The 14040-nt window shown below is 40.9% G+C and overlaps 1 protein-coding gene across 6 annotated transcripts in view; it reads right to left on the reverse strand.

Moving 5' to 3' along the window:
* VPS13D (vacuolar protein sorting 13 homolog D) overlaps positions 1–14040 on the reverse strand; it is a 284031-nt gene that overhangs the window by 119589 nt on the left and 150402 nt on the right. For all 6 annotated transcript variants that reach the window (XR_012425938.1, XM_045380426.2, XM_045380422.2 and 3 more), the window contains 5 exons: positions 11802–11965; positions 10803–10911; positions 7656–7835; positions 5459–5572; positions 4501–4650 (listed from right to left, as the gene is read on the reverse strand). Coding sequence is in view for 5 of the 6 variants with exons in the window: in XM_045380426.2 (XP_045236361.2) it covers positions 4501–4650; positions 5459–5572; positions 7656–7835; positions 10803–10911; positions 11802–11965 (717 nt within the window). In the remaining variant the exon portion in view is untranslated. The remainder of the gene's footprint in view (positions 1–4500; positions 4651–5458; positions 5573–7655; positions 7836–10802; positions 10912–11801; positions 11966–14040) is intronic.

Below are 14040 nucleotides of genomic sequence, written 5' to 3' on the forward strand. Positions count from 1 at the left end.
AACCAAGTGGATAGGATGACCTGTTCTGTGGACACCACTTGGCCTCTTTCCCCAGTCACTCCTGCCATCACCCAATGGGACCATGAACAAAGTAGCCATGGTGGCAGGGATGGAGGTTATGCATGGGCTCAGCAACATGGACTTCCACTCACCAAGGCTGACCTGTCTACGGCCAGTGCTGAATGCCCAATTTGCCAGCAGTCGAGACCAACATGGTGCCCTCGATATGGCACCATTCTTCTGGGTGATCAGCCAGCTACCTGGTGGCAGGTTGATTATATTGTACCTCTCCCATCATGGAAAGGGCAGAGTTTGTCCTCACTGGAATAGACGCCTACTCCAGATATGGGTTTGCCTATCCTGCATGCGATGCTTCTGCTAAGACTACCATCTGTGGACTCACGGAAAGCCTTATCCACCATCGTGGGATTCCATACAGCATTGCCTCTGACCAAGGCACTCACTTTTTGGCTAAAGAAGTGTGGCAGTGGGCTCATGCTCATGGAATTCACTGGTCTTACCATGTTCCTCATCATCCTGAAGCAGCTGGATTGACAGAATGGTGAGATGGCCTTTTGAAATCACAATTACAATGCCAACAAGATGATGACAACAGCTGGGGCAAAGTTCTCCAGAAAGCTATGTATGCTCTGAATCAACATCCAATATATGGTACTGTTTCTCCCATGGCCAAGATTCACAGGTCCAGGAATCAAGGGCTGGAAGTGGAAGTGGCACCATTCACCATCACCCCTAATAATCCACTAGCAAAATTTCTGCTTCCTATTCCTGCAACATTATGTTCTGCTGGCCTAGAAGTCTTAGTTCCAGAGGGAGGAACACTGCCACCAGGAGACACAATAACAATTCCATTAAACTGGAAGTTAAGATTGCTACCCGGACACTTTGGGCTCCTCCTAACTTTAAGTCAAGAGGCTAAGAAGGGAGTTACAGTGTTGGCTGGGGTGACTGACCCGGACTATCAAGATGAAATCAGTCTACCACTCCACAATGGAGGTCAGGAAGGTTATGCATGGAATACAGGAGATCCATTAGGGCATCTCTTAGTATTACCAGGCCCTGTGATTAAGGCAATGGGACACTACAATAGCCCAATCCAGGCAGGACTACAAATGGTCCAGACCCCTCAGGAATGAAGGTTTGGGTCACTCCGCCAGGAAAAAACTCCTACAAAACCATGACCTGCTGTGGTGCTTGCTGAAGGTAAAGGGAAGACAGAATGGGTAGCAGAAGAAGGTAGTCATCAATACCAGCTATGACCACATGCCCAGCTGCAGAAACAAGGACTGCAATTGTCATGAGTATTTCCTCCTTCTTTTGTTAAAAACATGTTTGTGCATGTATACACCTGTACTAAAAAAAAAGTCTTCATTTTATTTCCTTTCTCCTTCATCACATGACATAAGATTTATTGACTTCATATCAGCATTCAAGCATCGTTAACTTTATGTAATAGTATTTGGGTTGGGGATTGGGGTGTTTCCAGCTGTATGAAGGATAGTTGCATTATGTTAGGTGTCATTATGACTTTATTATTGTCTTTATTTGAAGATTATGTATGATCTCAGCAGCTGACAAGGGGTGGACTTGTGATGGTTAATACTGAGTGTCAACTTGATTGGACTGAAGGATACAAAGTATTGATCCTGGGTGGGTCTGTGAGGGTGTTGCCAAAAAAGATTAACATTTGAGTCAGTGGGTTGGGAAAGGCAGATCCACCCTTAAACTGGTAGGTGCAATCTAATCAGCTGCCAGCAAATATAAAGCAGGCAGAAACACGTGAGATGGGCCTAGCCTCCCAGCCTACATCATTCTCCCATGCTGGATGCTTTCTGCCCTCGAACAACAGACTGCAAGTTCTTCAGCTTTGGGACTGGCTCTCCTTGCTCCTCACCTTGCAGACAGCCTATTGTGGGAACTTGTGATCATGTAAGTTAACACTTAACAAACATATATATATATATCTCTCTCTCTCTCCTTTTAGTTCTGTCCCTCAAATACTACACCGACTACACTGGTAATATTCTTTGCTTTGAAATCTATTCCGTCTGATGTTAATCTAGTCATTCCCACTTCCTATGACAAGTGTCAACATGGTATATCTTTTTCCATCTTCTTTCCTTTTAACCTATTTGTGTCTTTATCCTTAATGTGTGTTTCTTGTAGACAACATATAATTGGTTCATGCTTTTTTATACAATTTGATAATCTCTGCCTTTTGATTATGGTGTTTACAACATTTAAATTTAGTTAATTGATACCATTAGGTTTGAGTCTACCATCTTGCATTTTACTTTTTTTTTGTCCCATCTATTCCGTTCCCTGCTTTCTGTTTTCTGCCTTCTCTTGGATTATTTATTATTATTATTATTTTTCCTGAGACGCAGTCTCCATCTGTCACCTACGCTGGAGTGCAGTGGCACAATCTTGGCTCAATGCAACCTCCACCTCCTAGTTTCAAGCAATTCTCCTGCCTCAGCCTCCCGAGTAACTGGGATTACAAGTGCATGCCACCACACCTGGCTAATTTTGTATTTTTAGTAGAGATGGGGTTTCACCATGTTGGCCAGGCTGGTCCCAAACTCCTGCCCTCAAGTGATCCACCCGCCTCAGCTTCCCAAAGTGCTGCAATTACAGGCATAGCCACCTCGTCTGGCCTGATTTCATTTTATCTCCTTTGTTGAATTATTAGTTACAACTCTTTGTTATTTTGGTGGTTGCTTTAAGAGTTTTGTGCTGTTTATCTTTATAAGTCTACATTCAAGTGATATCATACCCACATCATGTATAAGATTACAGTAATAGACTTTCATTTCTCCCCTTCAGCCTTTATGCTATTGTTAAGAATCTCACTCTTACTTTAAATAAGAGGAAAATAATCTTATATATTTACCCAGATAGTTATCATTTCTGGTATTCATTACTTCGTGTAGAACAGATTTTCACCTGATACTATTTTTTTTCCTTCTGCCTGATGGCAGGCATGGGTCTGCTGATACCTTTCAGTACTTTAAAGATGTTACTCATTGTCTTCCCACTCCCACTGTTCCCAACGAGAAATCTGTTGTCATTCTTATCTTTATTCCTTTGCACATAACACGTCTTTTTTTCTTGTTCCTTTGCTTTAACACTGGTTTTGAGTAATTTGATTATGATGTGCCTTGGTATAGTTTCCTTCACAGTTGTGTGCTATATTCCATCCAGTGTAGTTTTCATTACATTTTAATCTCTACAAGCTTTAGTTTATGTCTTCCATATCGCTACTTACCTTTTGAACAGAGAGAAGACAGTTATATTAACATTTTTAATGTCCTGCAAAAATTCTACCATCTGTGCGAGTTGTGGATCAGTTTTGACCAATTAGTCACCTCATTATATAGAAAGTTTTCCTAGTCCTTTGCACACCTGGTGATTTTTGATAGGATATCAGATATCGTGAATTTTACCTAGTTGGGTGCTACATTGTTGTATTCCAGTAAATCTTCTTGAGCTTTATTCAAGGATATGGTTACTTTCCTTGGGAAGAGGTTGATTCTTTCAGATCTTCCTTTCATGATTTCTTAGGCAGGTCTAGAGCAGTGCTCAGTTTAGGGCTAATCATGAAGGCAAGGCCTTCCTGAGACTCTTCCCAGTGTCTCATAAATTCTTAGTTTTTCCAGTCCAGTTGGTGGGCACAAGCACTATTCCTAGCCCTGTGTGGGCAGCAGGCACTGTTCCCTCTGATCCTTTCAAATGGGTAGTTTCCTCACATACATCACTGACTAATACTCTGCTAAATACTCAAGAGGGACCCTCTATAGATCTTCAGAGTTTTTCAGTGCAGCTCTCTATGCCCAAGTGTACCATCCTATAACTACAGATACCTTGGTCTCTCTAGACTCTGGCTCTGTTTTTGCAACTTCTCCACTGTGCTGGGTACTTGCTTGGTCTCCCCTCCCTGGAAACTTTCTCAAATTGGTAAGAAAAGGCAATCACGGGGCTCAGCTGTTTTGTTTCCCACCTCTCAGAGCACTATCCTTCACTGTCTGATGTCCAGTGTCTCAATACTGTTATCTTCTTATTTATCTGGATTCTGGGGCTGTTTCAGGTGGAGGGGAAATTTAGTTCCTGTTACTCCATCTTGACTGAAAGCAAAGACCAGTTCTTTAGTTTGTTCTCCCTATGACGGACCTCAATTCCTCTGAATGATGGTTAGATGACTTCCTGTCGGTTTTTCTACTGGCAAGCTGGTGAACCATGGGTCACCTTCCTCCATGCCACCTTGACCAAGTTACCTCTAATATATGCGGAATTCTGCTGTATGGAGAAAAGTTAATGAGACGAATGTAGGTAGAAACAACTATTTCATAGAATGATTTTTTGAAGGCCACAAGATACTTCCTCCAAAACATTAAAGTTCTTAGAACATCAAACATTAGATCTGGTTGGGTGGTCAGCATGAAAACAAGGTGACTAACAGCTCTGGAACTTCCCCCTTACCTGGACATCCTGTATGCTGAGTTCAAGCATGTGGCTAGTTGCCAGCTGTGTATAGTGCACACTGATTCCTGTAAGACTTGCAAAGACCAGTTCTTCTGGGACTTTATTAATTAAGGACAACCCAATTCCACCTTCTAACCTCACAAGCACCTGAAAGGAAACCAAAATACGGCACCTTGATTGTTTAAAACACAGCTCTTAGTATCCAGGAGAGTATAAGAAAATAAAGCATTTTACATTCGTCTACTCCCTTCCTCTCAGCAGATAAAAACTACTTAGGGGAGTTCTATTATTTACCTGGATGGCTCAAATGCCATCATTCACTGGAAGCCTTGCTTTCTAGGCATACCCTTTACTCCAATGAGAACTCCAGAGTATATGATGATACCCCTATCAAAGGACCAATGACATTCTGCATTTCATTATAGAAATCTAACTATTTGGGAATCTTTCACCTTATTTGGCATGAAAGCTCCTAATTTGTTATCCACTACACTTCCATAACATCCAACACAGCGTTTTACACAGAGGCATTTGATTTTTTCAAAAATCACTGAATAAACATCAAATAAATATACTTTTTCATGTTCATCTCATCTTCCTTTTCAAACTTGTCACTCTCCAATCCCAAACATAGAAAACAAAAGGAAGATGTCAGAGATGGCCGAAGCAAAAAACAAAAAATTGTTTGTCTTAAATCTCACTGAAATTCAAACAGTTTAGCTTCCTTTATTGTAATAATAGTTTAGCAATGCTTGCTACATTCTGATTCCACATAAACTTTGTTGTCATTTACATAACACATTCACATTCACTGATAAACAGTAAACACTGTGAAGCATAACTCATATTTAGAATCATACAGGATAGAAAGAAAATGGAAGGTCTAAACTACCACCAAGCAAAATTCTAAAAAACTGATGATCAAAGAAATAAATTTACAATATTTAGACCTTACTTCCAATTCCTGCTCTGTATCTGGATTCTTTAATTTCTGCAGCTCTTGTTCGGTGACAGGAAGTTCATCCACTTCATATGAACGGTTGCTTTTCCATTGGCAGAAATCTGTTATCTGAAGTCAAATAAAACACGACATGAAGATGATTCACTCTTCCTTATTGAAACTATTCTAACCCAGGACAATTGTGTGGGTCAAAAGTCATTATATAATCAAGATTCATATGGAAGTGAATGGTTTCCAAAGGCAAGATCTGTGTAATAAAGAAGCAAATTTGGTTTTAAGTCTGCATGGCAAACTCAAGCTATACATCTTGACAGCCTCACGTAGTGGGGTTAGATATCTGCAGATGATCCCAAATTACAACTTAAGTCAAAATATGCAAACCTCAGGATCACTGCATTCATTTTTGCCTTAAGATTGCTTTATAAAGTAGTGTTGTGAGTGAGCACAGTGGCACACACCTGTAGTCCAAGCTACTTGCAAGGCTAAGGTGGGAAGATCACTTGATCCCAGAAGTTCAAGACCAGCCTGGGCAACATAGCAAGACCCTATCTCCACAAAAAATGAAAAGTAATTAGCTAAGCATGGTGGCATGCACTTGTAGTTCCAGCTACTTGGGAGGCTGAGGCGGGAGGATCACCTGAGCCCAGGAGTTCAAGGCTTTAGTGAGCTATGATTTTGCCACTGCCCTCCAGCCTAGGCGAAAGAGAGTGACACAGCTAAATAAATAAATAAAAAGTGGTATTGTGAATTGTGATGCACTATCTCAGACAGCTCATTGTTATATTTCAACATCTTTTTTTTCCTTTGTTCTGATTACGCTATGACCTGATAAACCCTTATCCCCATCACAGATCTCTCCCCTGGGTTTCAGAGCCGTAGTTACAATGACTCGTGGACATCTTCACATAGATATCATACAGTCACCTTAACAAGTTCAAAACCTAACTCCTCCCTTCCTCTGAAAGTCTGCTCCATGTTCATCCCTTAGCGATCTGGATTATCATCCTGTGAGTTGCCCAATCAGAACCTTAGAGGCCATTACTGACTCCTTCCTCTCCCTCATTCCCACATTCAGTCATGAAATCTGCCTGCTCTACTCCTAAGTAAGCTTTCATTTCTATTCATTTCTCTCCAGCCTCCTCATGTCGACCCCTGCCACTTCTTCCAGTTCAGGCCACCATAACCTTTCATTGACGTTACTGCAAGAGCCTCCTATCTGGACTTTCTCTATCTCCAGTCTTGCCCCACTCTGGTTCTCTACCTTGCAGCCAGAGGAAGTGATCTAAAACGATTTTCTAATCATGCCATTCCCTGACTCCTTGTTGCCTTAGAAAAACCACAAATTCTTTAGTATGTATCTCTGACCTTTTCTGATCTGACCCCTGCTTCTATCTCCAGGCTTCTTTCTTACCACATTCTGTGTGCCACTTGGGCTGAGGATCACTCTGCTACCTGTAGGCCTTCACTAGTCAACTTCCCAAACAGTATGTCATTTACTTCCTATGTTTATTGGTCAATGATCGCCCATCCCCACTAGAATGTAAGCTCCAAGAAGGCAGGGAGTTTTATCCGTTCACTGGTAAATAGTTCAGTACCTAGACCTATGCTGGCTCAAGTAGCTGCTCAATAAATACCTGTTGATGAACACACTCATTACTGGAGGCACAGCCCCTCCACCTGTACCTTTCTATTTGGCTAATTCCTTTCAGTTAACCTCTAGGTCTCAGCTTAAGTATTACTTCTCTTAGGAAGCTCCCCACCCTCCAAATCTGGGAATACAAATCCTTTCCATACACCCTCCATTCCTACTCTCATTACCACAACATTTTAATTATATGATTAAGGATTGTTGTTATCTTCTTGTTGTTAATGTTATTAAGATATTGTGTTACTAATGATTAACGACACTATTAATATGCACTGTTGTTAACATTATCTTGTTTAAACCTTATGGTTTTTTAGATTACCACACATTTCATTGATACTTTGCTTATACTTTCCACTTATTTTTTTCTTGTACTTTAGTTCTTATAACAACTTTGTGAGGTAGATCCTATCCCCATTTTACAGACGAAGAGACCATATCCTCATAACTGGCATAAACAAGTTCAATACGTATTTGTTAAATGAGTAACCATTGGGGGTGGGGGAAGTACAGAGTTTCGCATCCACTCTTATGACAAATTATCACCTGGAGTGCTCTAGTTGGTCCATCTGGGATGACTCTGATGGATAACATTCCAGAACCAGGTCTCATTTTTTGATTAATAAATTGTTGTTCAGGTGGAACTGGCCCCAAAAGCTCCATGGAAGTGTCAGGACCAAGAACAACTTCAGCTCCATCAAACAAACCAGAAAGTCCTCCTTTGGCCTAAAAGACAGTGGAGTGGAGACATGTGAGAAAAGACAGAGGCACTGACTTTGACAATTTCACACATCATTTCAAACAAGTTCCTAAATTTACATTCTCCTCTAGAGGGTCATGATCAATTTGCAACAAAGACTTTACTATTTGTTCAGCTTTGCAGATGATGAAAAACAGTAGGATTACTTGAGTAAGATTAAAAGTTATGCTCATAAATTTGGGTAATTATGAATAAGATAATTTCATGCATAGTAGATCAGTTTAATTCTGCCTTTTACTGATACTAACTTCTTGTCATTAAAATAAACTTCTAAAAAAGTAGTCAAAACTAGCTGTTTCTTTGAGTATTCCTACTAGGGTTTGCTTAAAAATCTGAAATATTCTGAAAATAGAAAATAATTATTATAATCATTCAGCTTTCCAGCAAGAGGAAAATTCTCGAGTTGAAAACCTCCCCAAACAGGCCTGTGGCTGGACAACCAAACCAAATACTCAAAAGACGGTGTTTCTTCTAGAATGGAATACAGAGTTGAGAATGTCACCTGATACCCAGTTATCCAGGCTGTTAAAATAAAAACTTCAAGCCAGGAGAGGTGACTCAGCCTGTAATCCCAGCACTTTGGGAGGCCGAGGCGGGTGGATCGCCTGAGGTCAGGAGTTTGAGACCAGCATGGTCAACGTGGTGAAACCCTATCTCTACTAAAAATACAAAAATTAGCCAGGCATAATCCCAGCTACTCAGGAGGCTGAGGCAGGAGAATCGCTTGAACCCGGGAGGTGGAGGTTGCAGTGAGCCAAGATTGTGCCACTGCACTCCAGCCTGGGCAACAGAGCAAGAGTCCGTCAAGAAAGGGAGGGAAGCGGGAAGGCAAGCAGGGAGGGAAGGAGGGAAGGGGGGAGGGAAGGAGGGAAGGGGGGAGGGAAGGAGGGAAGGGGGGAGGGAAGGAGGGAGGGAGGGAGGGAGGGAGGGAGGAAGGAAGGAAGGAAGGAAGGAAGGAAGGAAGGAAGGAAGGAAGGAAAACTTCAGCCAAATTAAATTTAAAGGAGTTTAATTGAGTAATGAACAATTTGCAAATCAGGCAGCCTCCAGAATCACAGCAGATTCAGAGAGACTCCAGGGATGCCTCGTGGTCAGAACAAATTTATAGACAAAGAAAGGGAAGTGATGTACAGAAATTGGAAGTAAACAGCTGGATTGGTTACAGGTTGGCGTTTGCCTTATTTGAGCACAGTCTGAACACTCAGCTGTCTATGAGTAGTGGAAGTATCGCTGCTGTGACTGGCCAAGGCTCAGCTATTGTTACAGGCACATACTCCTAAGTTAGGATTTCAATCTTGCCTGCCGATTACGCTAGGTTACAGTTCGTCCACAGGGATTCAATTATAGAAGTACGGAGTCCTTCTCAGGCCATATTTAGTTTGCTTTAACAAGGCCTTTGGAGGAAAACACCTTCTCGCTACATGCCCCAAGTAAATCGAGTCTACAGGATGATGGCTGTGGGAAAGCAAATACAAGGCTAGAGAAGACAATGGCAAAGTGTGTCTAAATCCCCTTTGTTAACTTTTAAATACTGACTCATGAAAAGCAAACTTTGAGCAGGGTTTATAGTACAGGTTTCAACACAAAGAAAGCTTTTTATAGCTATCATAAGTTTAGAAAGAAAGAACATATACAACCTAATAAGAGCAGTGTCAGAAAATGTTTTAATGTCTTCAATGAACTTTATTCAGCGTAATAAGATTGAAACAAGCTTACTTCCCTAACCAAAACACATTCTGCTCTGCTGAATACTGTTATTATACAGTCACTAACAAGCAGGGAAATGATGAAATAGATTCACAAAACAACAAACACCAAAAAGAGATTTTAAGGAAGAAAATGCTCCAAGAGCACTGGAATTACATGGGCTTTAGAAACAAACTAGAAGTGAAGTCAGGGTCAGACATGAAACCCACCAATTATAACAAGCCCTCTTTGCCTCTAGAAGTTTGAATTGTGTTGCTAATTGAAAATCACAAATCCATTCCAGATGTGTGCTACATATAAGTAAGCAGCTTGTCTTTGATGAAAAAAGCTCAGGGCGATAGAGATAAAGAAAATAAATCTCACCAAAAGCAGTCAGAGGCTCCTTACAGTTTTTGCAAACTGCCCTGGAGTACAATCTTAAGTACTCAGAGCTCTCTATCAAGGGTCTGATAGTCTCCTGTTTCCCTTTTGCGTAAAATCCCAGGCTGGACTGAACTGCACACACAATTGCAGGTGCTATTCTACTGTATGCCCAGACCTCCTAGACACCTTCCTACTTCTCAGACCCCTGTTCTCATTCCCACCCCGAGGCCAGAAGGGGCAGAAAATCCAAACCCTTGGTAATTTGCCAAACACATATTTGCTTAGAAAGTAGCTGGGAGTTTATCATGAGGTAGACTGGCTGAGGAGACGACAGAGGAAACTGTCCGGTAATCTTCATTCTGACATTTGCTACAGCAAATCAATGCTTATTTAGGCCAAAATGAACAGAATCAAGAGCATGTAGATGCCTGACGAATGCTCACCAGGCCATATAACCCTTTACAGAGGACTTGCAGCTATGCCATTAACTTCACAGGTCTAAATCTAATTCATCTAACTTAGTGCTGACTTTTAGTTACACTTTTTTTCTTTTTAAAATTACATAGGTAATATATGTCATCAAAGAAAAAGTCCAGGTAAGCCATGAAAAAAATATCTTATCATCCAGGGCAATCACTCTTAACACATGTATTGCATACCATCTCCAAGAACTTTTCCCACGTAAACATATACAAATGCACAACAAAACTCTGACTTCCTTTTAACTAAAATGGAATAGAGTAAGTATTGCTCTGTAATTCGTTTTCCCGTTGAACAAGTCATCATGTATAACTCAGTAGAGACTTTGTTTCAAAGAAGGCTCAACCACTGCTTGCTGCGATTGGGGATCAAAAACAACTGACCTGGACGACCAACCCATGTAACCCACAGGTCAGTTTTCCCTCTCGGAAACTCCACGTCTGAGTTGTGCTTCGCCTGCGGTCAGGCTTTCTCAGCATCAGTGGCTCGTATCTGGAAAACGGAATGTACAATGAACCATGAACCCTCTGAGTCACCTGTTTCACACCTGAAGGGAACATGAGGATGACGGTTTTGCTCTTCTTCCTTCTAATACCCTCCACCCTTAAAATCGAATGGGTAGTTAGCTTGAATCCTAGGGTAGTTAGGTATCTCTTGATAAGAAAAGAGGAATAAAGCAAAATGGAAAAACATGAAGAGGGGACACAAAGTAAGACATTAAAGATTTCATAACACACAATAATATAGCTTCTCGCCTTCTCAAAATGGCAACTTATCATGTAGTATGGAAGGAACAACTGCTAAATATATGTAAAATCTTTCCAATAGTCTTTTTTCTATTGTAGTTCTAAACTCTTTTCTGTTTTAACTTGTAAGTCAACTAAAGTTTTTCTGGAAATAAGGTATTAACTGAAAACACACTGATTTTTATGGAGAAACTAAGGCATAGGCAAATAAAGTAACTTACTCAAACTTAAAGAGCTAATTTGAATCCAAGGATTTATTCATAAAAATACATCTGATTATTCTCTTAATTTCTGCTTTTGAAGGATTTAACAAAGTTATTAGAAAGATGTAAAAAAGAAACTACTTCCTCAGAATAAGGATGGACTGGAATTTGGGTGGAAGAAATACTCACTTTTCACATTATACTCATTTTATTGGTTGAAGTTTCTTAACATCTGCATGGGTATTGTCATCATAGCTTAAAAAAATTAAAGGGAAAGCCCAATACTCCTATTTGGGAATATGACAGGCTTTTGTCATTGAAAAAAATATACATTTTTACTTCATTTATAGAACTCTTGGTTTTTGGTGTAGATTTCCTCCAAGTCTGAATTTGAAAGCAATGAGCTTAAATCAAAAGTTGCCTAGAAAATTACCTGTTGTCAGTCACTGCAGCGAGACCAGCAATATCTAAGATGGCCGACCCCTCGGTGGAGCGGGCGGCTGAGGGTTTATTGGGGTTGTGAGGAACCGAGGAGCCCTCATGGGCCAGCATTCCTGTTCCTGTCATCCTCCATAGCTGAGAACGCTTTCCTGGTTCCTGTTAAGTAAGGAGAAGCAAAAAGAGAAAGAGCCATTATATGCGGCCACAGCTAGCTCCTCACTTCAAGAGCTTCCTCTAGGGCTAAATAAGTTCTCATATAGGAAGTTTACTTAGACATTTGCCACATTATATAAATGCTTAATTCAAACTTTCATGGTTATCTATCCTTTGTTGTTTTTAGGGTAAGATATGCTAACCTCTTGAACCAAACAACCAAAATTACAAATAATGTGCATTTTAACAAATGTATTCTTTTCATAACCGAATTTTTTTCCTTTTTTAGAAATTAGAAACAAATGGCTGGGCAGCCTCCTACACTAGCTATACTGCCATGATCACTGCCATTCCAGATGGTGACCGTCCGGTGCCCTTACCTTAAAGAAGACTGCAATTACATAAAGAATATACTATATACTCAATATCTGACTGTCAATCAGAATTTACCAGAGGCCTTCCTCCCTGTCCCCATTGTTGATAAGGAAAATGTACTATATTGATGATGTCCAATTTCCATGAGCTGATTGTATGTAAGTGTTAAGTTGGTTGCATTCAAAGGTTATGCTAATTGATGGCTAGTAATTCTCTTTTTTTTTTTTTTTTTTTTTGAGATGGAGTTTCGCTCCTCTTCTCCAGGCTGGAGTGAAATGGCGCCATCTCAGCTCACTACAACTTCTCCTCCTGGGTTCAAGCGAATTCTCCTGCCTCAGGCTCCCGAGTAGCTGGGATTACAGGCGTGCACCATCACCTCTGACTAATTTTTGTATTTTTAGTAGAGATGGCGTTTCACCATGTTGGCCAGGCTGGTCTCAAACGCCTGACCTCAGGTGATCTGCCTGCCTCGGCCTCCCAAAGTGTTGGGATTACAGGCATGAGCTACCGTGCCTGGCCAGATTGCTAGTAATTCTAAATATATTTTCTCTTTAGAAATATTTTGTAAACAGCAGTTGGGCTTCCAGGTCAATCATGAAAGTCTATATAATCCATTATATACTAGAAGTCATAATACTTATTAAGAACTTACTATGTGCTAGACATTGGTTCACAAGACTTACATAAAATAACTCATTTAGGCCGGGCGTGGTGGCTCACACCTGTAATCCAAGCACTTTGGGAGGCCAAGGCAGGTGCATCACCTGAGGTCCGGAGTTCAAGACGAGCCTGGCCAACATGGTGAAACCCCGTCTCTACTAAAAATACAAAAATTAGCTGGGCATGGTGGCGCATGCCTGTAATCCCAGCTACTCAGGAAACTGAAGCAGGAGAATTGCTTGAACCCAGGAGGCAGAGGTTGCAGTGAGCCGAGATTGCACCATTGCACTCCAGCCTGGGTGACAAGAGTGAAACTCTGTTTCAAAAAAAAAAGAAAAAGAAAAAGAAAAAAACTCATTTAATGCTACAAACAATCCAGTGACATACGTACTATAACTACCCCTCCTCACAGATGAGGAAGTTAAGCCTCGGTGAGTGAAGCAACTTCCCCACGGTGACATTAACTAGTTAGACGGTAGGTCTAACATCTGAATCTCTGCAGCCTGATTCCAGAGTCAGCATGCTTAACTGCTCTATGCTGCCTCTCTAAGACAATCTGTATCGTTCCTTTTCAGTTACACCTATACTCCAGCTAGACGTGCCAGGATCACATATACTCCCACCAGGCAAGAACTCCTCCAGAGCAACAGACACATCAGGGTACCACAAACTCATTTACATGCTACCCCTGGCCGGACAGATAGCTTTTCATCACATTCTACAAGGTAAAAACTAACAAAGTAGCATGAACACTGGAGTCAAAATGCTAGGATTTGAGATCCAGCTACACAATTTACAAGCTGAATGACCTTGGACAAGTTACTTAATCTCTTAGAGCCTCTGTTTCCTGATCTGTCAAAGACAGAAACTGTCTCATGGTTTTTGTGATAAGTGTAATAAATGTAATGTGCTTATTAGTACATGCCTGGCACAGGGTAGAGCCTCAATAAATGTTTGTTGTGTTATTATCATTACATCTCTTTATAGAGCACTTTATGTACATTATCTTAGCTAATCCTTCCAGCAAACCTGGGAGGTCAGTA

This window comes from Macaca fascicularis, chromosome 1 (genome assembly GCF_037993035.2).
Source record: "Macaca fascicularis isolate 582-1 chromosome 1, T2T-MFA8v1.1".
Taxonomy (NCBI): Eukaryota; Metazoa; Chordata; class Mammalia; order Primates; family Cercopithecidae; genus Macaca; species Macaca fascicularis.